Here is a 26,925-nt window from a genome sequence, read left to right as displayed (position 1 = left end):
TTGAGAGAATGCCAAGAGTGTGTCATCGAGGCAAAGGATGGCTACTTTGAAGAATCTCAAATATAAAATATATTTAGATTTGTTTAACATTTTTTTGGGTTGCTACATGTGTGTTGATACATGATTCCAATCTTTGCTGTATGCCTTCATTCAGACCTCTCTGCTCAATATCACTTACCCTTATTTCTGGAACAGGGCTTTCGTTTTGTTGTGCCAATTCGTAAGCAAGATTTCTGCATTTGAGGCTACTAGTCTGCTCTGTAACAATAATAAAAATTCACTGTTTTGAGTTCATATGCATGACACACAAAAATACTATGCATATTATACATAAAACTGACAATGTCATCCATTATCTGTATAGGGTATGGTGGCCATTGGCTCAACTTATCCTAAGGCAAATATTTAGACTATTATCCCACACAGCTTCAAGGATGCACTTTCATGCTAGGTTTAGGACCTCATATTGTAGCTTATAGAGACCCCAACTGATGTATAAAACGATCTACTTTGGGTTTAGATACAAGCATCATGAAAGCTATAACACACACAATTAATTTGACTTTGTGAAAATCTGTTTACCACTTTTCCCCATGTCTTCCTTCATAGTCTCCACGAAATGACCTCTTCCTAAATATTTGGTCACATGATTCATTGTGTGTATTGTTTCCTACAAACAAAGGGTGGCTCAACTAACCCTTTGGCTCAACTTACCCCGCTCTCCCCTATGTAACATAAGCTAGAGATGACCTCATTCCCTAACCAATTGAGGATCTTCCTTTTGAACTTGGATCAAAGAAAATGCTTGCTCAAGCACATGTGTTAATCAGTTGATAAGTGATTGCAAGCCATGTTATCCATGTCATAAACAGAGGTTTCAAAAGACAGTGTTTATTATTCCCACTGCCAGTGCACATTATTATCACATTTAATGAGAGTATATGTTGTGGCAGTTGTCGGCTGATGAAACCAGCACAGGGCATTCTGAGTTTACGTGTCATATTTCCATGATTCAATTCAGAGATAATGTTTAATCACTGTGTTTTATACTGCTCTGTCAGACTTCTGTGGAAGTTTTATGGCATACATTTATGGGAAACCGCATATCACGCCGTGCCTATCCCCACATAGCTAGCGTAATAACATATTCCATTTTTTTATTCGTGATATAAATTGCCTATGGAAAATGCATAAATCGCCTGAGTGATTAACCTCTTGGCCGATGAGTAATTGTGTGGAGACTTTCAGACGAAATGCAAGCTGATGGATTTGTAATGTATATTGTATTTCTCTAGCTTCACTTCCCAGATTTGGGCCATGAAAACAAATCCTGTGTATCCCTCAGCTTTCCTTCACATTGGAACCTTCCACTAATGCTCTCTGGGAGACTAGCAGTCTCATATCCCCATGTCCCTCATCTCTCTCCCGGGGTGAAACACCCCTTTTTGTCTCTCATTATTAAATATTAATTGGGAATCAGTAGAGCACTTGTCTGCTAAATGCTGGAACAGAAGGACCTAGTTTGCCTCAGGCAGAACCACGGGCGCCTTTCACATCCTGTTTACCTGCAGGAATCATTCCTCCCTCCCGGAGCTGTGTGTGTGTGTGTGTGTGTGTCAGTGGCGTACTACAGCTAATTTCCTACAATTCTACACATTTTGCAATGAGGCTGAGAAGATGTTAGTTTTACAGCTTTTCTTTGTCACTGCTTCTGACGTGTTCATATGCTATCGGGGGGGGGGGGGGGGTGTCTGTGTGGAGCAGCATCCACCCCCCCCCCTTCCCTCCAGCACTAATCTGACATTTCAAGCACATCCATATGAAACAAACTGCTCTACTGATTGGAGCCTGCTGGTTGGACTTGATTAGACCCAGAATAGTTCTCTAAAAGGTTTTTGAGTTGATGTTTTTGCCATTGGGATTCTGTGTTGAAAGAGTGGTTTTCACACAGATTTTTGTTGAAAAGCTTTCGCAGAGGATTAAGGTTGCAGGTTTAGACATCCATTAGAATGGTTTGTCGGTCTGTGGTTTGGTTTCACAGAGGAATCGCTGACAATGACAACCCATCTCTTAAATATGAGGAAGTGTGTATGTGTGACTGAGTGCGACGGTTTATGTGATGAAAGTTAATGAGTGCTCTGCTCTACTCTGCTCTTGGCCTGAACGGCAGATCAGAGCCGGGAATGCTTTTTCCCACGCTGCCGGCCTGTCTTTCCGGAGGGCTCTTTTAGAGCGGCGCACTGCTTTCCCCGGGGCTGCTGAGCAGAGTGGCACAGAGACAAATGGGGAGTGACACTCGCGTAAAGAGTTACCCGCCTGTGTCTCTTCAAGCACAAATAACTAAGTGTTCACCACTGAGGTTATTCTGTTCCACGACCAACACCCCTCATGAAGAGATTAGAGAGCGAGAGAGAGAAAGCGAGGGATGGGATGTTAATGGGTTGAATGAGTGCAGTTTCTCTTCATGTGTGTATGAGAGCGGGCGGCCTTATGTCCCACCCGGGACGAAGAGGACTAACTAATGAGAGCGAGGGAGCGGTAGACTGAATGGAGTGCTAGGCTCTGTGTGTGTGTGTGTATCAGTGCTTTGTCTTTCTCTCGTTCTGTGTCTTGGGGCTGATGAGCCTCTGGTTTGCCAGGGTCAGGAGCTCAGGAATAGTAACCTCGGTGGAGTTGAGTATGTAGGTCTGCACACAGAGGACTGGAACACAGGGGCTCTGTCCAGCCTCTCTACTCTCACTCCGGATCTATGTGAGGAGGCCTCCGCCTCGACCCAGCTAACCTCCTCAGACTCCATTAATATGAATGCATGTTAATATGGATACAGAGGTGAAGAGCGCTGCAGGCGCAGCATCTCAATACCTCTGCTTTATAAGGGCACCGACCTGTGCACAGCTAGACACCATTCAGATGCTCTACCGTAAGATCCAGACGGCGCCCGAGATCCCCACTCCCCTCATGGATATTGAATGCATGCATGAGGTTTCTGAGTTCATTTTCATTCACAGCAGTTACTGTATGCCTCGGTCAAATTGAAAGGAAAGTAAAGTAACCATGTGGAGCTGTATGGTGTATTGTACTGTATTGTACTGTATTGTGTGGGACGCGAGGCAGGTCCAGATAGTCGATACGAAGCGTCCTTGCACTGCCTGAGCAGCAGGGGGGGTAGTCAATTACAGTGCCTTGGCGCTAGGAGCTGAATGGAGTCAGGGTCAATTAATTACATGGGCCCTAATGAGTGGGCTTATTAGGGCCAACTGTGCTCGTACCAGAGGTTGTCATGGCAATGCAGCGGCCTAGGTTTTTAATGTGTTAATCAGCCTAGTTGTCAAGGAGAGTCTGTGGTTGTGTAGGGCAGGTAGGTACGGTTAGTGTATAGTGGTGTTGATATTATTAATGTTTGGATCGCCATCGTGAAACACTGGTGTGTAACACTCATTGTAAAACATCGTGTGTGTGTGTGTGTTTGCTGGTGATTTCTGAGAACTGCACTAATTAACCTCCGTGAGTGCTGCTGTGTGGCGCGTCCCCAGTGAGAATTATTCATTAATCATGTTTATCAAACAAACATTTTAATCTTACAGGCATTTAACACCAAATACCTTTCGCACAACCACGACTTTTGGGCTTCTTGCCCTGTTTATCAAATTTGTCTGCTAAGGATCTTTTTGTGATAGTTGCACAAGGACAATCACCAAGCATAGGACTACATTACTGGTTTTCGTGATCATTGTAATGGAGGGAGATGTAAAGGTCATTTTGTTTGGTTCCTTCTATTGGTCTTGGTGTTTTGTGAGAACCAGAAGAGCAGCAGTTGTTTTCTGTGGAACTGGAAATTCAATGAGCCACTCCAAATGCAGTTTTTAGCCCTGGCTCAGGGGCTTGTTTTGCCTGTTAATCAGTGATTAACTCAAACCGCTCCAAAACAACGAGGTCTCCACTCTGATCTGTGGGGTATTGCATTAAGCTTGACCATGGGAAAAAAGATTAGCCAGCTTCCCGCGACTTAAAGCGTGGTGTGGGATTGTACGGAGGTGGATTCAGTGCAGGGTTACGGAAGACTGTGGCATGGTGAAGAGTACTTAACGCTGTACATCATCTCCCCAATCTGTTTGACATATTGTAAACCTTAACTATTAGGCCTACATACATTCATGCATGGAAATGTGTACACACACACACACACACACACAAAAACTCCTCACATACAGATACACGGGATCAGGCTGCTGAAAATTGTTCATTTGATTTCCAGAATGTGCCTGTGGTTAATTCTGGATGGAGAAATTCTAGAGAAACTAGAGGAATAGACTCTTGACATCAGACTAGACTGTAGCTCGCTCTCTGGCATAGCTTCTCTTCGGATCCTAAACACTGAGTTCACACTGAGGCAGTTCCTGGTGCACAGCAGCACAGCAATCCACATAATTCCAGGTTTCCACTTTCATTTGAACCACCCTAACTGCTGTGATATGCCATTCGTGCCACTGCCAATGGTATTCAATTGATAAGTGACTTTAATATTTGAGCGGGTGAGTTTCAAACCAGCCGAGGCCTGTGTGTTGCCACATGAGCCCGTTACTGTGGTGGCATGGCCACACTGCGTCTTTGTGCCGCTGACAGGGCTGTAATCTGTGGATTTATGGAGCGAGACGGCCTTTGAAGATGAGTTAGCATTCCGAGTGTTTTGAAGTGTTTACGGAAAACCAAGCCAATCTGGAGGGATCAGGGCAAAACATTGACTCCATACCAAACAAGGATGGCACCAACGGCACTCCGTGATTGGTTTCACAATATTTATCTCGCTGTGGTAATTGGGTGCGAGAGATGATTCGGAGCAGAATAGATCGCTCTTTGCGTGGTACAGTACTTCTGATTGATGCTGGTGTGTTGTGATGGAAGATGCCCATGATGCCTTGAAGTGGGTTTCTGTAATTAACCAATAAGTCCTGTATATATGGTCCATGAAGCGGTGAATTGGGAGCATAAACGGTGTGCGGGGCTTCCTGTTCTTCCCAAGTATTATTTTATTAGCCCAGCACCTGCATTTTGAAGGACGTGTGTATGGCCAATATACCACGGCTAAGTGCTGTTCTTCGCGTCGTGCCTGGATACAGCCCTTAGCCATGGTATATTGGCCATATGCCACAACCCCTGAGGTGCCTTATTGCCTTTATAAACTGGTTACCAACCTAAATAGAACAGTGAACAAGTATCTTTGCGTCATACCCGTGGTATATTTGCTGACATAGCCTAGCATCCAGGACCCAAACTACTGGGTTTATAATAGATATTATATCACTGAAGTAGGTCAACTCATTAACGTAGAGTAGATTAGTGCTTTCAGGTGAGCACGAAAGCACTAATCTGCTGTAGTTCTAACTGTCGAAGGGTCATGAACTCTCTCCCTGTTTTGACCAGAAGGCAGTTAAAGGCAGCTCATTCTTTATACACTCCTGGGTCCTTTGTTCAGTGTGACACACAGTATCAAAGCATTCTGCAACGGGAAAAAAGAACATCTCTGCTCATATTCGGACAAGTCCAGGCAGTAACTCCCCGTTTTTCAAAAAGTATTCTCCTTACTGAATTGGTTTTTCACCTTAATGAGAGACTTGATGCTCACGCAGGATCACAGGGTTGTTTCGACGTCTAGAGGTTGAGTAGGCATCTGTTTAACACTCCCAGATGTCCTTGTTTTCTTTACCACTGGTGTATAGTGATACATAAATAACTAGTGTTTCTCTCTGTTGTATTTCTCTGTGGAATTCACTCCGGCTGCTGCTGGCACTGCTGCGGTTCTGTTCTGTTCTGTTCCCTTGGCTCCACTGGGAGATGCTTGGATGGATAAAACACTCCACCTCTCCTCTTTCCTCCATTTTAAACACCCAATTGTATTTCCTTTTATGAGATGGATCTTGTAGATTGAATCATTTTCACAGTTGGAGGCTCATTGTGGGCCTGAAATGAAATTAACTCCCCAATCAATTCCGAACGGGCACAACAAGTGAGTTCTCCCTTGCACGGCTGAAGTGCCTCTTCAAATGGGTTTTGTTATTGAAAACGAAATGAAGTGTTTTGTTTTTCACGCTCCCTTTGTCGCCTCTCTCGGCCTTGTTCTGTGTGCTGTGGCAGTGATTTTCGCTGACGATAGAGTAGGTTCATTTCAGCACTTTTGGTTTTCATGTCAGGAATTCCATAAGTGTCGTTCAGAGGGGCGGTGGTAATTTCTGTCAGGTGATTTATTGCTTTTAAATGGAGCGCCTTTTGCGCGTCTCCTTTGTCGCTGTGAGCTAAGCAGCCATGAAATTGCCTGAATAATGGTGTTTTAAATCCAATCTTGGTTTGTCCCCTCAGCGTTCCCGTAGACCATTCAATAGCCTTCCCTGTGGAGATTGCTCTTTCTCAGTCTGTCCTGACTTCTCAGTTTAAGCTCCAGGCTTTTACATCGCAGGTAATACAGGTCTGTAAGAGGCTAGCTGAATTTTTACTTTACAGGTAGGCAGCCTTGGAAGATTTGAAAGCGATCGTCATCTTCAAGTCACATTAGAGATGGTTGGATATAGGGCTACATGGTAGAACATGAGTGTTTCTTTTCAATCAGTGAAATTAGAAGATGTAATTACAAGGAAGAGTGTGAAAAGGAAATGGAGGAGATATTACAATAAGTGTGTTTTTATTTGTCTATTTGTCTCAGCTCTGCTCCTTGGACATTGTGTTCTCTGTTCTGACATGCTTTTGTTTATTTGTTTGAATATTTATCACGAGGAGTGTTTTTGCAAAACAGCTTTTGTGGAAAGGTCAATCGATTGTTTTTATTTTAGTCCCAGCTGGCAAGTATCATCAAGCCTGCCCTTGTACTTTATAATCAGGCACATAGTGTGAGAGAACTCTTATGGAAGTATAACCATTTCTTTGTTTGTTTGTGTTGCAGGTGACCTGGTCTCCATGAATGGCCCTCGGTATCCTTCCCCTGCAGAGCTGGATGCCTTTGCCCAGAAGACGGCCAGCAGCCCCCTGTCCATCAAGATCTTCCCATCCAACATCAGAGTGCCGCAGCACAAACAGCTGAACAGGACGGTCAACGGCCTGGACACCACATGCACCCAGCACTACAGTCCCTACTCAGGAGGCTACCAGGGCCTACTGGGTGTTGTAAAGGCCTCCGTCTCCGTGGTCAAAGGCGTACTGAAAAACTCTGAGGGCAAGAGGACTAAACATTCCCCCGCCCAAACTGCAGTGGCACCGTACAACCTTTTCTGTAACAACAGACACGGGCAGCAGAAGAGCTACCGCATAGGCTCCTGCAAGCCTCATGACGGGCCAAATGTGTCTGTACCCTCTAATATCATTGGGGCTGTGTCAGTCATTCCCACCCCGGTAGGGCAGACTCTGGCCCCTCAGCCGGATCTGGATGTCCAGAGCCTGCTGAGGCAGATGAACAGACACACCCACAGCCAGGCCCTGCAGCACGGGGGAGGGGCCCAGCCAAGCCCTTCCCTTCAGGCTGTGGCTGCTGTAGCCTGCTCGGATTCTGGCTTTACGCTGGGAGTAGCGCCCCAGAGCAGTCTGGCATATTCGGGGGCCGTGCTGCCCACCCAGAGTGCAGACATGGCCAAGGCTGGCTACCTGGACAGAGTGGATTATAGCACATGGCAGCACAAACAACAGCAGCAGCACTATCAACAGGGGGCGCTAAGGATATACAACAATACTCGGATGGGCAGCGGGGGAGGTGCCGTGGTCAGCCGCTCTCCAGAGACTTGTCTCCCTTTGGCCTGCTCGGCACAGCTCTCCTATAGGCCTCATCCCCTCAGTGCAGGCACTAACGGGGCAGGAGCAGGGATAGGGCAGGACCGGGTTAGCTCCTCCCCTCTGAACTGTGCTGCCATGCATGGGGAGTTCTCTGTGGGCCAGTACTTCGCCCCTCCCTGGAACAGTGTTCTGGTCACTCCTGACAGCGACTGTTACAACCCTCAGGAGCTGGTGCCTGGCTCCTCTATTGTCCGGCCCAGAGACATGGGGCTCTCCCACCCTCATCCAAACCATCACCCTAACTGCCAGCTCCACCCCCACCCCCACCCTCACCCCCAGGCCTATGCCACAGACCAAAGCCTGGGCCTCTGTTTTGGGATGCCCAGCACCAGCCTGTGCCACGCCTCTGTGCTGAGCAGCAGCCTGCAGTCTCTGGAGTGCCTGATCAGTGAGATCCACCCACCCTGCATTAAGGAGCGCATGCTGGGACGGGGCTATGAGGCGGTGGGGATGCCCCAGCTACTGGACCACAACCTACAGCACACCCACATTCAGCTGCCTGTGTTCCGATAAGACGGGACATATCCACACAGGGCATACAGTGCCTTCGGAAAGTATTTAGACCCCTTGACTTTTTCCACATTTTGTTACGTTACAGCCTTATTCTAAAATAGATTTTTTTTAAATAGCAACATTTTTAAAAAATGTTTCCAAATGTATATAACTTTTAAAACAGAAATATCTTATTTATCTAAGTATTCAGACCCTTTGGTATGAGACTCGAAATTGAGCTCAGGTGCATCCTGTTTCCATTGATCGTCCTTGATGTTTCTACAACTTGATTGTAGTATATTGTGGTAAATCCACCCGTGGTAAATTCAATTGATTTGGAAAGGCACACACCTGTACACCTGTACCTGAACCCGATGGTCACTCTGACAGAGCTCTAGAGTTCTTCTGTGGAGATGGGAAAACTTCCAGAAGGACAATCATCTCTGCAGCACTCCATCAGGCCTTTATGGTAGATTGGTTAGACGGAAGCCACTCCTCAGTAAAAGGTACATGACAGCCAGCTTGGAGTTTACCAAAATACACCTAAAGGACTCGCAGACCATGAGAAACAAGATTCTCTGGTCTGATGAAACCAAGATTGAACTCTTGAATACCAAGTGTCACGTTTGGAGGAAACCTGGCCCTATCCCAATAGTGAAGCATGGTGGTGGCAGCATCATGCGGTGGGGATGTTTTTCAGTGGCAGGGACTGGGAGACTGGACAGGAAAGAGGGAAAGATGAACTGAGCAAAGTACAGCGATCCTTGATGAAAACCTGCTCCAGAGCACACAGCCAAGACAATGCAGGAGTGGCTTCGGGACAAGTCTTTGAATGTCCATGAGTGGCCCAGTCAGAGCCCGGACTTGAACCCGATCGAACATCTCTGGAGAGACCTGAAAATAGCTGTGCAGCGACGCTCCCCATCCAACCTGACAGAGCTTGAGAGGATCTGCAGAGAAGAATGGGAGAAACTCCCCAAATTCAGGTGTGCCAAGCTTTTAGCGTCATACCCAAGAAGACTCAAAGCTGTAATCGCTGCCAAAGGATGTGTGACCAATGTGTTGGAGAAACACTGTACACCTGGCGACCGTGTCAGAGTGCATGCGCCCGTCCCGCCACAGGAGTTGTGAGAGCTCGATGGGACAAGGACATCCCTTCCTGCCAAACCCTCCCCTAACCCAGATGATTATGCAGGCTAATTGTGCGTTGCCTCATGGGTCTCCCGGTCTCGGCCAGCTGCGACAACCCTGTATCGAACCAGGATCTGTAGTAACGTAGCTAGCAGCAATGCAGTGCCATAGACCGCTGCGCCACTCGGGAGGCCCATTTGCTAAACATTATAAAGAGCTGTTTTTGCTTTGTCATTATGGGGTATTGTGTGTCGCTTTATGAGGGGGAAAAAAAAACAATTTAATCAATTTTAGAATAAGGCTGTAACAACAATGTGGAAAAAGTCAAGGGGTCGGAATACTTTCTGAAAGCACTGTTTACTGTATAACAGAAAATATACTGTATAACAGGAAATATACTGTATAACAGGAACTCTATGGATGCAGCGTTTCATTTTGAAGCGACCACCTCAGAATGAGAAATGTACAGTACCTTTTTATTTAGTGTGTATGTGTGGGTTGTATTGGTAGAGGGCTATGTGGTTTGGATGTGACCAAGTGTTTTAAACCTTTTAAAGGGTAACGATAATCATGACCTAAAGGGTCATCTCATTTGACATCTTAATGTTTTCATTTCGGAGGGTTTGTTATCCAATCATATCAGTTCACATCTTCTGGAAGTTCCTCAGAAGATTCCAGTGCTGTGCACTATGTCAGAATGGTGTTTTGGGGCTTATTTTCCCATCTGTCCATTGTTTAATTTTTAAACCATTTCAAAATGTTGTAAATTCAAGTATGGCGAAAAGGTGACGTGCAGGCAATCCTCCTATTGCCCTTTTACAAAGTGCCAAACTGGAACATTTTATACATAGGGGATACAAGGGCACAGCTCCAGGGCTCAAGACTGTCATGCTTTAACCCTTACACTTAATTGACCAATAAAGGTCACTGATTATAATGCACTGCTGTAAGAATGGAAAAGAATAGGTTAGACATGGGGAAAGGTGTCTGGGATCTGTTATTTTAAAATAAACACTTGAATATTTTTTTTTGTTTGTAGTTTTGTTTGGCATAACCTGTGTTGGCTGCTAATGGAGCATAATGTATTTTATATAATGATTGACATTGTTTTTGTTAATTTTTTTGTCTGATCTTGTTTTTGTTAATTTTTTTTGGTCTGATCTTTGATTACTGACTGTCTGTTACCAGGCTGTTGCTAGGCTGCATGTCACAGGCTAGATATCTGCAAGCCATCACCGTTAATGTTTGATCATTTCATTTATTGGCATGACAGATAATTATGTTTTACCCAAAACAACACAGACTTTGAGGACAGGATGTGCCATTTTGATCATCTAATTTGTTCACATCTTGCTATTTTCTTAGCTTTAGTTGACATTCATCCTTTAGGTCTGAATGACAAAAATACTACCTTAATCATCAGGAGTCCCTCAGAGTTCCCCGGTGACAGGAGAACTGTGAAAGTATGACAGGAGAACTGTGAAAGTATGACTATCAAATTCCATGGAAGACCATTTGATTTACAAATTAGTCGAGTTCACTGGATAGGTGTCCTGTTTTCACAATCACTGGAGAACAGGCATTCCTTATACAGTCACTGCTTTTCTGTCAATGTTTTCTTTCTAAAGATTAGATGTATTTATTTGATTAGTGGTTTATTTGATGGCCTGAGAAGTATGGCTAGATAAAGAATCTTTGTCAGCACTGTCTAATATAATTGCTTTTTATTTTCTTCAACCAGTTAGGATTTATGTTGGTTAACAACATAAGTAACCGACTCAATGACTATGAAGTGCAATTATAATATTGAACAGTGAGGCCTCTACAAACATTGTTGAAAAAACAACATTTACATGAGTACATGTCCGACCCCAGACTCCCATACCCAATCCCCTATTCTTAATTAAGATTGTCAAATAAAAAATCTAAACCCAGCACTTTGTTTCAGTTGTTTTTTGGTGCACAAGTTGAAGTACTGCAGACAAAGGAGGCGGTTCGACTCAACTGCGTTCAGATAAAGTACAATTGCAAGCAAGTGAGAAAGTTCATTAGAGAGTAAAATAAGTTTTCAAGTTCTTCTCTGAAGTGTAATATTTTAATTTTATTATGCCAAGGTGTGATATATATATATATATATATATATATTGCGGAACGTAGAAAGACCCAACACAAACATTGTTTCACTGAGCCTATTTGACTCCTCTAAATATTATCTAGGCTTAGTACAGTGACCTAAGTATCAAAGGCTAATCCGGTTTCAGTATGACCCAACTGCTAACAACTCAATCAACCCAGCTCACATCTCTAAGTACACGTACTAGATCTCAATGTCGATCTAGTACATGTAAGCGCATCAGGTGCTGCCAATTAAGGTGATCGTCAGTCAGAGTGCCAGCTTGTAGAGCCATGAGGCTGCTGGTTTGTTGGGTGGCCATGAGGGCTTTCCTTTTGGTTTTGAGTCTTTTAGTTTGGACATGCCTTTTTTTTATACCTATTTATGTTTCGTCCTCATCTGAACAAATAATCTGCTTGGACTGGCTGACCAAAAGGTCAAGAAGGAGCTGACCCTGGACCAACACCTCAGCGCAAACGCTTACGTCACACATTAAGCACACATCAATTCAGGTTACAGGCCATGTAGCTAGGCCTTAGGCATAATGAGTGCAGCAAAATCAGCGGGCTAGTTATTGGTTTTGTAACACTAGGCTTTGGAGAAAGGGGGAGTATACTACATATTGTAAGTGGTTGGAATGTTAATGGCCACTGAGGTTCTGTCATTGAGTGTGAACCCATAAAAAAATGATAGGTTAAAAAGTTTTCTAAACGGCACATCGATTACATGATTATAGCATCATTGTCTAAGGATTTACTATGGATTGGGAAATGGGATACTTTTTTGTTCATTTTGGAAGGGGGGGATTCTATTCTCTTCAGTGGCTATTATTACAGTAGCCGCAATGGCTGGAAAAGCTTGAGGTAGCTTGGAGCTAGTGCAACCTTAAAAGAGTCATATACAGTACCAGCCAAAAGTTTGGACATACCTACTCATTCAAGGGTTTTTCTTAATTTTTGAAAACTATTTTCTACATTGTAGAAAAATAGTGAAGACAAACTATGAGAACACACATGGAATCGTGTAGTAACCAAAGTGTTCAATCAAAATATGTTTTACAGTGGGGCAAAAAATAATTTAGTCAGCCACCAATTGTGCAAGTTCTCCCACTTAAAACGATGAGAGAGGCCTGTAATTTTCATCATAGGTACACTTCAACTATGACAGAGAAAATGGAGAAAAAAAAACTCCAGAAAATCACATTGTAAGATTTTTTATGAATTTATTTGCAAATTATGGTGGAAAATAAGTATTTGGTCAATAACAAAAGTTTATCTCAATACTTTGTTGGCAATGGAAGAGGTCAAACGTTTTCTGTAAGTCTTCACAAGGTTTTCACACACTGTTGCTGGTATTTTGGCCCATTCCTCCATGCAGATCTCCTCTAGAGCAGTGATGTTTTGGGGCTGTTGCTGGGCAACACGGACTTCCAACTCCCTCCAAAGATTTTCTACGGGGTTGAGATTTGGAGACTGGCTAGGCCACTCCAGGACCTTGAAATGCTTCTTACGAAGCCACTCCTTCGTTGCCCGGGCAGTGTGTTTGGGATCATTGTCATGCTGAAAGACCCAGCCACGTTTCATCTTCAATGCCCTTGCTGATGGTAGGCTTTGTTACTTTGGTCCCAACTCTCTGCAGGTCATTCACTAGGCCCTCCCGTGTGGTTCTGGGATTTTTGCTCACTGTTCTTGTGATCATTTTGACCCCACGGGGTGAGATCTTGCGTGGAGCCCCAGATCGAGGGAGATTATCAGTGGTCATTTCCTAATAATTGCTCCCACAGTTGATTTATTCAAACCAAGCTGCTTACCTATTGCAGATTCAGTCTTCCCAGCCTGGTGCAGGTCTACAATTTTGTTTCTGGTGTCCTTTGACAGCTCTTTGGTCTTGGCCATAGTGGAGTTTGGAGTGTGACTGTTTGAGGTTGTGGACAGGTGTCTTTTATACTGATAACAAGTTCAAACAGGTGCCATTAATACAGGTAACGAGTGGAGGACAGAGGAGCCTCTTAAAGAAGAAGTTACAGGTCTGTGAGAGCCAGAAATCTTGCTTGTTTGTAGGTGACCAAATACTTATTTTCCACCATAATTTGCAAATAAATTCATAAAAAATCCTACAATGTGATTTTCTGGATTTTTTCCCCCTCATTATGTCTGTCATGGTTGAAGTGTACCTATGATGAAAATTACAGGCCTCTCCCATCTTTTTAAGGGGGAGAACTTGCACAATTGGTGACTGACTAAATACTTTTTTGCCCCACTGTATATTTGACATTCTTCAAAGTAGCCGCCCTTTGCTTTGATGACAGCTTTGCACTCTCTTGGCATTCTCTCAACCAGCTTCATGAGGAATGCTTTTCCAACAGTCTTGAAGGACTTCCCACATATGCTGAGCACTTGTTGGCTGAGCACTTTTCCTTCACTCTGCAGGCCAACTCATCCCAATCCGTCTCTATTGGATTGAGCTCGGGTGGTTGTGGAGGCCAGGACATTGATGCAGCACTCCATCACTCTCTTTCTTGGTCAAATAGTCCTTACACAGCCTTAAGGTGTGTTTTGGGTCATTGTCCTGTTGAAAAACAAATGATAATCCCACTAAGCGCAAACCAGATGGGATGGCGTATCACAGCAGAAAGCTGTGGTAGTCATGCTAGTTAAGTGTTTCTTGAATTCTAAATAAATCACAGACAGTCTCACCAGCAAAGCACCACCTCCTCCATGTTCCACGTTGGGAACCATACATGCGGAGATCATTCATTCACCTACTCTGCGTCTCACAAAGACACAGCATTTAGAACCTAAAATCTCAAATTTGGACCAGACCAAAAGACAGATTTCCACCGGTCTAATGTCCATTGCTCGTGTTTCTTGGCCCAAGCAAGTCTCTTCTTATTGGTGTTCTTTAGTATTGGTTTCTTTGCAGCAATTCGACCATGAAGGCCTGATTCACGCAGTCTCCTCTGAACAGTTGATGTTGAAATGTGTCTCTTACTTGAACTCTGTGAAGCATTTATTTGGGTTGCAATCTGAGGTGCAGTTAACTCTAATGAACGTATCCTCTGCAGCTTGAAATGTTCCGGATTGACTGACCTTCATGTCTTAAAGTAATGATGGACTGTCGTTTCTCTTACTTGAGCTATTCTTGCCATAACATGGACTTGGTCTTTTACCAAATAGGGCTATCTTTTATATACCCCCCTACCTTGTCACAACACAACTGATTGGCTCAAATTCCACAAATGAACTTTTAACAAGGCACACCTGTTAAATTAAATGCGTTCCAATGGACTACCTCATGAAGTTGGTTGAGAGAATGCCAAGAGTGTGCAAAGCTGCCATCAAGGCAAAGGTTGGCTACTTTGAAGAATCTCAAATATAAAATATATGTAATTTTGCTTAACACTTTTTTTGGTTACTACATGATTCCATGTGTGTTATTTCGTAGTTTTGATGTCTTCACTATTATTCTACAATGTAGAAGATAGTAAAAATAAAGAAAAACCCTGGAATGAGTAGGTGCGTCCAAACTTTTGACTGGTACTGTATATGGAAATACGATTCCATAGGCCTTCCCTCACTCCTCTCCCTGCAATGTTGCATTTGTGTGTGAAAAATGCATGCTCTCCTCAGGATAAATGCGCAAGAATATATTACTTTTAATAATGTATATGATCCCATTCTTCAGAAATGGGCTAGCCAACTCTGAGCTGTTGAATATTTAGCCTGGAGCTGGAGGTTCTGTGTCTTCAGCACTGGTTTTGCGTCATTACCAAAATGTCAGCTCACAAAAGATCTGATGATGTCAGTTAGTTTGGCCATTTTTATTAACGCAAACATCAGAAGGGTTAAACGTCAGTGTAAAGAAAAACTGAAATAGAAAGAAAATCACTTCTGCTTACACGGTGATGACCCGTTATTCAGGGCAGGTGGGGCAGAGCCTGTTTTGCTTGTTATTTTGGCATTAATACATAGTTTGCAAACAATGTAAATATATATATATTATTGAGTTAATAAAGCTGCATAACAAACATGGTTTCTTTTTGGTTTTCTTGAGTAAGGCAGCTCCAAAATGCAGATGTTCCAGCCTAGCTCGGTGCTTTCTGTGGCGGTGGGGCAAGCCAGCAGAAAATACGGAGCGTTGCACTGTGATTGGCTCAGTGTTCTGTCACTCATGGGGACACTATGTCACCGCCAAGTCTAAGGGTAGAGCTCGAAAATGTAATTCCCTCGAGTGCTGCCATTGTTACATTGCTAAATGTTACATTAGAAGTGTCCATCCAAGAAGGCTCAAGGTCATTGGACACAGATAAAATGATGTCAAATCACGTTATATCTACAGTAGCTTTGATCATATGGATCATACAACATCATACTTTCAAAATCTTAGCTAGCAGTCATCATCATGAATCAAGTCGACAATCTACTGGCAAATTATTTTTAATCCTTGTCATATGAAGAGAAATAATGAAGAGAAATGTTAGATAAAATGTATCGGTGCTCATCAGCCATTGGACATAAAGGCTTACACAACAAATTGGAAATCGCAAATTCAACAATGAGTGGTTTGGAAGGAGTCAGTGGCTAACTGCAAGTATTGCAAAGCAATCTTTAGAATCCTATTCAGTGGAGTGACTCTGTGTTCCCAAATCTAAGATTAAGGGTCTCTTTTCGTAGTTTAAAATTATAAACATTCAACATTGGCCATACTGTCAATGAAGCATGATTTGTGGCGCGCTCAAAACAACTATTAACTCGGAACTGTAAAATCTGACTTCAGACAGTTCAAGACAACTGGAAACTCGGGAAAAAGGAGCTACGACTGGGAAAATACGTTTTGAACTTTCATCCAACTCGGAATTGTAAATCGGGAACTCTGGCCTCTTTCTAGAGCTATCACCCGAAGATCACTGACGTCACCATGATTCAACCTTTTTTCCCTCCCGAGTTCCCAGTTGTCTTGAAAGCACCATAAATCCAGAGAATGCCAGACTTTAATGACAAAGTTTCACCACTTAATTTGGCCTACTGTTCTGACTTGGTGGTGCATATGTAGCCTATAACCTGTTTTTGAGAAATGTAATCATCGATTATTGTAAGAGCTTTCATTGTCTGCTTATATGTCCCCTTTATTTATCCTACAGTTCTAACTTGGTGTACAGGGAGAACACCGTAAGAATGGCCCATGTCCTGAATTCTGTCGTTGTACATTTCAAACGTGCTGATAGTTATATTGACTACGTTCGTCCGAGCTCGCTCATAAATGTCTTATCGGAATTATGGATTGCCTCTTATACGCTTGTCGTCCCCCTATGCCATAGTTTGTTCATCTCAATTGTCAGTAGAAACCACATTTGTTTAAGCAAGTCAACCATGTCATCTATGTTTTTTTAAAGGCAGTAAATTATGCTGAATGATCTGTTTCACTGCCAGACAAGGCTCCACTGATAGCCAGGTGTAGCAGTGGTGTAGTGCAATTAATGTATTGTGTTGTGTTGTGTAGTGGCTTTTCTTGCATGCATCCCACATTTTTTTTGCCCCACTAAGATTTACATGCTAAAATTGCCATTGTGCTTACTCATACTGTAAAGTATTCACACCCCATGACTTATACCACATTTTGTTGTTACAGCCCAAATTCAAAATAAAAACATTCTTACCAATCTACACACAATACCACATAATGACAAAGTGAAAACATGTTATTTTTTATATTTGCAAATTTACTAAAAATACATAAATCTCATTTACATAAGTATTCACACCCTTGAATCAATACTTTGTAGAAGCACATTTGGCGGCGATTACAGCTTTGAGTCGTCTTGGGTATGTATCAGCTCTGCACATCTGGATTTGGGGATTTTCTCCCATTCTTCATTGCAGATTTTCTCAGGCTTTGTTAAATTAGATTGTAAGCAGATTGTCAATGGAATTAGCTGGGCCACTCAAGGACTTTCACATTCTTGTTCTGAAGCCATTCCAGCGTTGCCTTGGCTGTATGTTTGCGGTCATTGTCCTGTTGGAACGCAAATCTTGGACATCTATGGACAGTTCCCTGGACTTCATGGTATGGCTTCTGCTCTGACAACTGTGGACCCTCATATAGACAGGTGTGTTTCTTTCTTAATCCTGTCCAAACAATGTAATTGGCCACAGGTGGTCCAATCAACTTGTATGGACAGCTCAAGGATGATCAAAGGAAATTGGATGCACCGGAGCTCAATTTGGAGTGTAATAGCAAAGGGGTGTGAATACTTATGTAAATTAGATATTTATGTGTTTCATTTTCAATAAATTTGCACAAATCTCAAAAAACATGTTTTCACTTTGTCATTATGGGGTATTGTGTGTAGATGGGTGAGAAAAAAAATATATAATACATTTTGAATTCAGACTAACAAAATTAGTCTGGAATTAATTTGGAAAATTAATTTGGAATTAGTCAAGGAGTATGAATAATTTCTGAAGGCACTGTATGTAAAAAAAGCTCATTCATGTTAGGCGCACAAATGGGGCCGCAATAAATCAGATCGGGACCGCATGTTTGACACTACTGCTGTAAATAGGGGCTGTTGATTTAGCTTTGTTTCTTCAGTGTTTAGGTGCTGAGTAGACCTGTCGTAAAGGTGGAGCTGTCGGTGAGGCCCCGTCTCTGGTCTTTTTGTCTGTTCTTGGTCTTTTGTCTGCCCTGCCGGGAGGCTTCCCTTCCTGTTCCTCCCAGGCTGTCTGTCTGTCTATCCTGGCTGTCTGCGTCCTGGCTCCTGGCTGGGCTTTGAGGCAGCTGTGCTGATAAACCTGCAGGATTAAGAGGCCTGTTCAACCTGCACAGCACACGCTCACAAAGGATTAGAGGGACAGGAGCCACTCTGTCCTTTAGCACTACCACAGTCCCTCTGGGACAGAGAGGGGAGATAATGGGGGTCGGTGAAAAGGGGAAGGCTCTCTCATTAGAGCGGTCACCCCATTACATTGACTGCATAAAACTATTGGCAATAAAGATGCTAAGTAAATGTAGAGGGTGAAAGTGTTCCAGTATGTTATCAAATACATGCCCTTTTATTTAGAGCACATAAAGTATGTCCAACATTTTTATGTTGTGTGTAAATAAACAGAAGGTGACCTCTATTGGATAAAAGCTGCAACTGCATCCCATGAGAAGGACACAGTCAATGAATTCATATTTATTTGGTAAATGTCCCCCCCATGAGGTTGACAAGTGAATTGCTTCTTATGACAGGTAGGCAGGAGCTGGTTTTATCCATTGGCTTTTGGTATAAAGTGATGAAGGACACCGTGACTCAATACACAGTACTTCAATTCACATTTTAATGTTTAAAATTGAATATAAATTAGGTTCATCATTTGAAATCTACAGGGTGTTCAGAGATTTGATGTGAGCAATGCACATAACCATATTCCAGGTATATATATATATATATATATATATATATATATATATATATATATATATATATATATACAGTACAAACCCAAGCATGTTTCTTGCAAATTAATAAATATATGCATTGACTTTGTTCTTTTGATTGGCTCAAAACCATGTCACCCGCACTATAGAATGACTCCCCTCAGTTTCCAACAATTAGCACATACATTACAATTTCTGAAATAACCTTTCTGAAAAAAAAAAATGCTTTAAAAATAGTATGAAGTATGACAACCCAATAGTGAAGGAAACTGACATGTAAATGTATGTGCCAAATACTGTTTGGCATTGTGTTGACAAAATTGAAGGAACTGAAAATATGGATTCCACTAATGGAAACTCTTACAGACTGAAATCGTTAACACAAAAAGACATGAAAGAAGTGCAACCCTACACAACTAAATGTTCAGTTGTTCAAACATCACTCATAGACAACTTAAGAACACCTATGTGAGAATGCTACTCATTGACTACAGCTCAGCGTTCAACACCATAGTGCCCCTCAAAGCTCATCAATAAGCTAAGGACCCTGGGACTAAGCACCTCCTTCTGCAACTGGATCCTAGAATTCCTGATGGGTAACCCTCCAGGTGGTAAGGGTAGGTAACAACACATCTGTCATGCTGATCCTCAACACAGGGGCCCCTCAGGGGTGCATGCTCGGTCCCCTCCTGTACTCCCTGTTCACTCATGACTGCACGGCCAGGCACAACTCCAACACCATCATTAAGTTTGCCGATGACACAACAGTGGTAGGCCTGATCAGCGACAACGATGAGACCGCCTATAGGGAGGTCAGAGATCTGGCCGTGGTGCCAGGACAACAACCTCTCCCTCAACGTGATCAAGACAAAGGAGATGATTGTGGACTACAAGAAAAAGAGGACTGAGCACACACCCCATTCTCATCGACGGGACTGCAGTGGAGCAGGTTGAGAGCTTCAAGTTCCTCTGTGCTCACATCACCAACAAACTAACATGGTCCAAGCACACCAAGACAGTGAAGAGGGCACAACAAAACCTATTCCCCCTCAGGAGACTGAAAAGATTTGGCATGGGTCCTCAGATCGTCAAAAGGTTCTACAGCTGCACCATCGAGAGCATGGCCTGGTATGGCAACTGCTTGGCCTCCGACCACAAGGCACTACAGAGGGTAGTGTGTACGGCCCAGTACATCCCTGGGACCAAGCTTCCTGCCCCCCCCCCCCCCCTTTACACTGCTGCTTCTCTCTGTTGTCATCTATGCATAGTCACTTTAACAACTCTACCTACATGTACATATTACCTCAACTAACCGATGAGCACATACCTACATCCACATTGACTCTGTATTGGTACCCCCCTGTATATAGTCTCGCTATTGTTATTTTACTGCTGCTCTTTAATTACTTGTTACTTTTATTTCTTATTCTTATCCGTATTTTTTTTTTTAAACTGCATTGTTGGTTAGGGACTCGTAAGTAAGCATTTCACTGTAAGGTATCTGTTGCATATGACTAATAAAATGTGATTTGAAGTCACTAAAACCACTAATGGTGGTTATAATCTTTAAAGGCATGGGACAGTTGACTTCCCAGTAGCTACCAGGCAGTGAGGGCATTATCTCACATTTCTTGGCAGAGTTACAGTAGGAATTTTATGAGTCATGTGCAATGCGAATCAATAGCAGGAATATTCTCCCCTCCCACAGAGAAAGAGATGCTGTATTAAAATAACACTGACCAGATCTCAGGATATCACTTCTGAATGTCTCTTACCTGTGGTGAATCATGTGTAACAGCATCAGACCGCACCAAGAGCTGTGCTAGACCTGTACGAATTAAAAAACACAACACGGAATATGCCACTTTCTGTCCAGCAGCAACTCATCAGGGGCCAAACTATTAACATTCAGTAGGGAGCGATTTAAAAGGAGGGACAGAAAAGTAATAATAAAAATGGTGCCCCGGATGAAAAAGTCTTCTTTGAAATAGAATCCTCAACCTTCAAAAGATGGAATGTCCCATCACCTGAGAGAAAGGACGAAAAACAGAAGACAAAGAAAGTAACAAGCAGGATGCTGCTGCAGTCCGGTTTGGGGGACAACATCACACGCTATAGTCCAGCTCTGCATTCAGCGTTGTGCACATCTCATAGATGGCATCCACAGTGGCTGTGAAATTGACGAGGAACTGGCGTACACTAGCCATGCAGTCCTCCTCTGTGACCTCTTGACCTTTTGACAGGGCCTTGATAAAGTCTGACTTGTAGGTTGCTGCAAGCAACACCGCCTGGAGTGGACAGGGAGAAATACAGCTGTGTGTGTGTGTGTACTCAAATACGTGTATATTTGAGTACATGTTATTTAAATACTTATTTTCTGTGTATTTGAGTATTTTCAAATTATATGGCCTGAATCAACTAACTTATATTGGAAGTATTTGAAAGTATTATCAAATAATTTCACAAACACTTTACTTGGCATCCAATGTCATAACACAATATGACCAATATTACATCTAAACTGCGGGTTTAGAAGAAATATCAGCCCGCGCAGAGAAGCAATTTTGTATTCTTTTCCCCTTTAGTTAACACTATCAATGTTTTGCTCTACTGTGGGAATTTTGGTCAAATCAACGCAATATTAACCACTTTCAATGTAACATTGAAAGCAAAACAAAGCAAAACTAACTGTGCAAGAGATGTTCATGTGGGCAGAGTGTATTGGAGTAGGATTCTATTGCAGTGACAGGCACTACTCAGGCCCCTACTCTACACAGAACGGTGCACCATAACCAATCAGAGCTGCAGTAGGCCTATAAACAGCCATTTCCATATATGGATCTGTGACATTCACTTTGAACTGGATTGTGTTTATAGCATGAGCCGTCACGAGTAGATGAGCTTGTTTTGATATCAAAGTGAGAGCTGCATGTAGCCACCTGTGCACATTTGTTCATATCCTTTGCTAGTTAGTGAGTTATTAGCCCAGTTATAGCTAATTTCTAGTCAGCAATGGGGGAGTGATTGCTCTCTACAAGAGCACAAAATATATGCCTTTCTAGCCATCTTTGAAAAGCTAGTCAGGTAAAGGGGTAGTGTTGTATTTTGAGACGGTCTTGAATAAGCTAAATAGACAATAGGTAGAGGGTAGCATAATTTGTCTGATTCTCTCTATAATGGTATAGTAATAATATTTTTTTTTAAACATTTAAAGTGGTTTCTTGCATCAAACGTCACATTTTCAGTCACCTCCTTGTCTGAAGGATAAACAGGTTAAGGTCAAGCCCTGCATGTTCTCATGGAATTTCTCATGGAATGTAGGCCAACATTGAACACCACACATTGGCTGCTTCTGTAGGCTGAATGATAAAACAGCTATTTCCATGTTAAAATGTTATGGGATGCATTTTATCCATTGTTTTTGATGGTAGGCCACTCTGGTAGGCCTACATTATGATCAAATAGCCACAGTAGCCTACTTGGCCACTGTGCGTTGGGCCAGTAACCGAAAGGTTGCTGGTTCGAATCCCCAAGCTGACAAGGTAAAAATATGTTGTTCTGCCCCTGAGCAAGGCAGTTAATCTACTGTTCCCCGGGCACCGGAGAGGTGGATGTCGATTATGGCAGCCCCCCGCACCCCTCTGACTCAGAGGGGTTGGGTTAAATGTGGAAGACATATTTCAGTTGAATGCATTCAGTTGTACAACTGACGAGGTCATAACCATGTCATAACAGCTGACATAACTTGTTATAAATATGGTCATAACACTGTCATATATTTAGGACTGTTGTGATATATATTGCGTTATTTTATGGCTGGTTATGACACCTACATAAGAGTGTCAAAACCCAGAAAACCTACCACACAAGGCAAAACAGTTCATTAGACCATAGCCTCAACAGTATGTTTATGTTATTTTAGCATTTTCTGAAATTGACTGTATTAAATTATCATTGTAATAGCACACACATTGATGTCAGACATGCACCTACCCAAATGCTCTGTTCCGGATGACAGGGATGAATGCTGGAGCAGATTTCAGGAGCAGGACAAGACACCCTCTTGGTGACTGACGACTGACATAAGGGCATGTACGTGATCATCATATAAGCCAGACAGTCATATGACGGTCATAATCCTTGACAGTGTCATAAAGTGTATTTTCTTGGTCCAAGTGACACAGGATGGTCATAATGCTTCACGACAGTGTCAACTCATTTAAAATATGATTTCAAACAACAACAAAGGACTTAAGAAACAAACTTACAAATGAAAGGAAACTTCTTGGTTTTAACACCCTTATTTTAACACCCTTATGTAGGTGTCATAACCAGCCACAAAATAATGCAATATAAGTCACAACAGGTGTCAATATATGGGTCATGACAGTGTTATGACCATATTATGTCAGTTATGAAATTATGACATGGTTATGACCGTGTCAGAAAGCGTTATGACGCTGGGTGTCAAGTAAAGGGTTACCATAATTTCCTATAAATAGCCTACTATTTGAAAGTATTTTCAAATATATCTTTCAAATATTAGTTTACATTTGAGTAATTTAGCAGACGCTCTTATCTAGAGCGACTTACAGTTAGTGCATTCATCTTAAGATAGCTCGGTGGGACAACAACATATCACAGTTGTGTTAAGTACATTTTTCTCAATAAAGAAGTTTTCGGCAAAGTCAGTACTAGTAGGAAAATATGTGCCTTTTTGTGTGTGTGTGTGGGTAAGACAGATGTATTATTTAAAGTACACTCTTCTTTGAAGAGATAGGGTTTCAGATGTTTTCGGAAGATTGTTTATTTTCAAATACCTGGGTTAATGCATGGGAGTGTATTTGAGTCAGGGTATTTGAGTATTTTCAAATACTTTCCAAGTGTATTTCCAAATATATTCCCATATTCAACTACTTGCCTTTTCAAATAAAACTTTTCTAAATACTTACTTCCAAATGTCTTTGAAAGTAATACCCTAAATTGTATTTGAACCCAGGTCTGTTACATAGTACACCTTCACTGAGCAGTTCATACACATTCAGTTATTATATTTATAAATGTTTTGCTTTGGGTGAATGAAGTACAATATGAAGTACAATATGAAAGCAATACACTCAGAGGTGCTTGAGCACCAGGCTTAAGTAGAAAACCCGGTCAAGGGTCAAAGGACGTCAAGACTATGCCACCACATGACTTTAGTCACATGGTCTTACCTTAAAGATCTTCTGCACGAGACAGCCGTGGTATTTCTTCAGGGCCTGGTCGTAGGCTTTGGTGATGTTAACACGGATGAGGTTAGGGTTGTTCTCGTCTTTCTCTCCGTCTGCCAAGCTCTGCAGCAGGATCTGGATGAAACAGAGACCTCTGTGGGAGAGGACAATCAGCTTAACTCACCTGATTTCAGTCCCACCATCATTCATGAAGTGTAGGTCTCTATCTAGACATAAGCACACAATTTCACGGCCTTTAGGCAGTACAAACCTCTAACACATTCAGATGTGATGGTTCTGAGCTCACCTCTTCAGCCACATTAGGGCCAAGGTGGCTCCCACTTTGGGCCACTCTGTGCCATGTGTCTCCTTCTCTGCCTCCACTATCTGCTGTAGAGTTGCATACTTGGCAGGGTCCTTGTCAAACACACCTCGGATTTTCTGGAAGGAAAATATTACCATCCAAATGTTAAGGCTTAGGCATTAGTTATAGACAGACGTAAGTTGCAGTAGGGTTACACACAAGGCACAATTACAGTGTGTGGAAAACATGCTTACTGTTATATTGCCACTGATGTCTGATTTGATAGGAGAAAATACTTTTGACCCCAGGCAGTCTGGAAAGAAGGAGAGGAATGAAACATTGAATTGAAATGCAATCAAGCAGTTGTGAGTATATGCAGACTCAGCATCTTGGACGTAGCTGGACACCTTCTTGGGGGGAGGAAAGATTATAAATTGAATTTTTCTCCCACAATGCTTATGGGAATTCTATGATTGTTTCTTGTTGGGCAATCAATAGAGAAAAGGGTCCATTCATATAATCTGAAGTCACAAGGAGGTCAATGCAGTGTGTAGTGTGGGAGGAAAAAGAGGGGCTACAGCAACTCCATACAAACCCACATTCACATGGTTCCTCTTGCGCTGGGGTTTCACTCTTTTGGTTTCACTACCTTAATACAATACTTAATTAAAATCAGATTCGTAAACCTTATGCCTAGACTATTCATTGAACAACATTGTGCAAGGTTGTTACAACAGACAATAGCCCATTTAAATCCCAAGATGAGCCTATGATTGAACCATCCACAAAGATACTTGCGGCTCATTCAAAATTCCATTATGGTACTTTATTAGTATGGGTGATGGTAATCTTTGCAAGTCTGACATTGATCAAGTAATTATAACGCTGTACTCACTCCACATAATTTGTTATTATTCACCTAGGTCAATGGCTCCCGAGTGGCGCAGCATTCTAAGGCACTACATCTCAGTGCTAGAGGCGTCACTACAGACACCCTGGTTCGGATCCAGGCTGTATCACAACTGGCTGTGATTGGGAGTCCCTGGTGGACATTCCTGCAGTCAGCGTGCCAATTGCACACTCTCTCAAAACTTAAGATATCTATTGTGTTGTGGGACAAAACTGCACATTTTAGAGTGGCCTTTTGTGCCCAGCACAAGGTGCACCTGTGTAATGATCATGCCGTTTAATCAGCTTTGTTGATATGCCACACCTGTCACGTGGCAAAGGAGACATTCTCACTTACAGGGATGTAAACAAATTGGTGCACAAAATTAGAGAAATGTGCTTTTTGTGTGTATCAAACATTTCTGCTATCCTCTATTTCAGTTTATGAAACTAACACTTTACATGTTGCATTTATATTTCAGTTTAGTATTGATGACTGGGGGCTCTGTTTTGAAACCTCCATCTTGGGACTCCCCGTCCATTGTATAAAATATTTTGGAAGCCATAGAAATGCATTCATTCATGTCTACATTTGTTTTTGCCACATTTATTCTACTACAGCCACCTTAATGCATACTTTTATATATGAACTAAACAAAACTTGTTTTACTTAGTATAACCTCTATAAAGTATAACTTCTATAAAGTTCTAATGTTATTGCCGCCACTACTTAAATAGCCTATATTAAACATTTAAATGAAATACTGTAGAGCTCCATTCATTCCTATGGAAGACTGCCAATATGGCCGGCTGGTGGCTTCAAACCCTCTTATTGGCTGATGCTATGTAATATAGCATCAGCAATCCGAGGTTTATATACATTACTCGATCTGACTCTTCCGAGTAGGTTAGCAAGTCAGTAATTCCGACATGACATGAACGTGGCATATCAAACCTGTGTTTTGTTAAGACTAAATAACAATGTAAATTTAGTTTATTTGAAAATGTCGTTAGACAACCATGGATAGTGAGACAGAAAGAGAATGAAGCGACGATATTTTCTAGATAAAGGTATCGCTGAAGGCGAGCTTGAGCGACTACAATTGCATGAAGAACATGGATAGTCAGGTGGTCTACTCACCAACAAAAAGGTGACTCCAGAAACAACTTTGTATTCACTGCCTTGTCGGCTGGAAGCTTTCCGAATTGGTTATCCATTAATAGTGCTATCGTTTTCTGAAATAATACGACTAACCTGAATGATCACAATTGCTTTCTTCCGTGTTCACTGTGCAAGGCAACTGAACTGTATACTTTGGCAAGGAACACCAAGTTGGCGTGGGAGTGCTTCTCACTTTACGTCCATTCAAGAGTTTTTTTTATTTTTTAAAACGTTTGAATGAAATACGCGAATGGCATGTCACGTTTAGACACGGAACACACCTGTGATTTATTCAATGGACAACGCTACTGTACAAAACATTACTCTGATAAAATTATCAATAAAGAAAAAAAATTGAACAATTAAATCGGAAGGATATGACAGAACA

The 26,925-nt window shown here is 42.3% G+C and overlaps 2 protein-coding genes across 3 annotated transcripts in view; one reads left to right on the top strand and one right to left on the bottom strand.

Moving 5' to 3' along the window:
* LOC110523760 (protein FAM222A-like) overlaps positions 1–11,369 on the top strand; it is a 35,902-nt gene extending 24,533 nt beyond the window's left edge. For both annotated transcript variants that reach the window (XM_021602751.3, XM_021602750.3), the window contains exon 3: positions 6,932–11,369. In XM_021602751.3, the coding sequence (XP_021458426.2) occupies positions 6,932–8,325 (1,394 nt within the window). In that variant the 3' untranslated portion in view covers positions 8,326–11,369. The remainder of the gene's footprint in view (positions 1–6,931) is intronic.
* A 9,570-nt stretch (positions 11,370–20,939) lies between these two features.
* LOC110522927 (glycolipid transfer protein) lies at positions 20,940–26,599 on the bottom strand. Its single transcript, XM_090236633.1, has 5 exons — positions 26,529–26,599; positions 24,742–24,826; positions 24,491–24,624; positions 24,187–24,337; positions 20,940–21,258 (listed from the first exon to the last, which is right to left on the bottom strand). The coding sequence occupies exons 1-5, from the start codon at positions 26,591–26,593 to the stop codon at positions 21,076–21,078; spliced, it is 618 nt and encodes a 205-aa protein (XP_090092759.1). The 5' UTR covers positions 26,594–26,599; the 3' UTR covers positions 20,940–21,075.
* Positions 26,600–26,925: the final 326 nt, after the last annotated feature.

The sequence above is a fragment of the Oncorhynchus mykiss genome, chromosome 5, assembly GCF_057628025.1.
Source record: "Oncorhynchus mykiss isolate SJ-2025 chromosome 5, ASM5762802v1, whole genome shotgun sequence".
NCBI lineage: Eukaryota > Metazoa > Chordata > Actinopteri > Salmoniformes > Salmonidae > Oncorhynchus > Oncorhynchus mykiss.
This window is presented reverse-complemented; position numbering and strand designations above follow the sequence as displayed.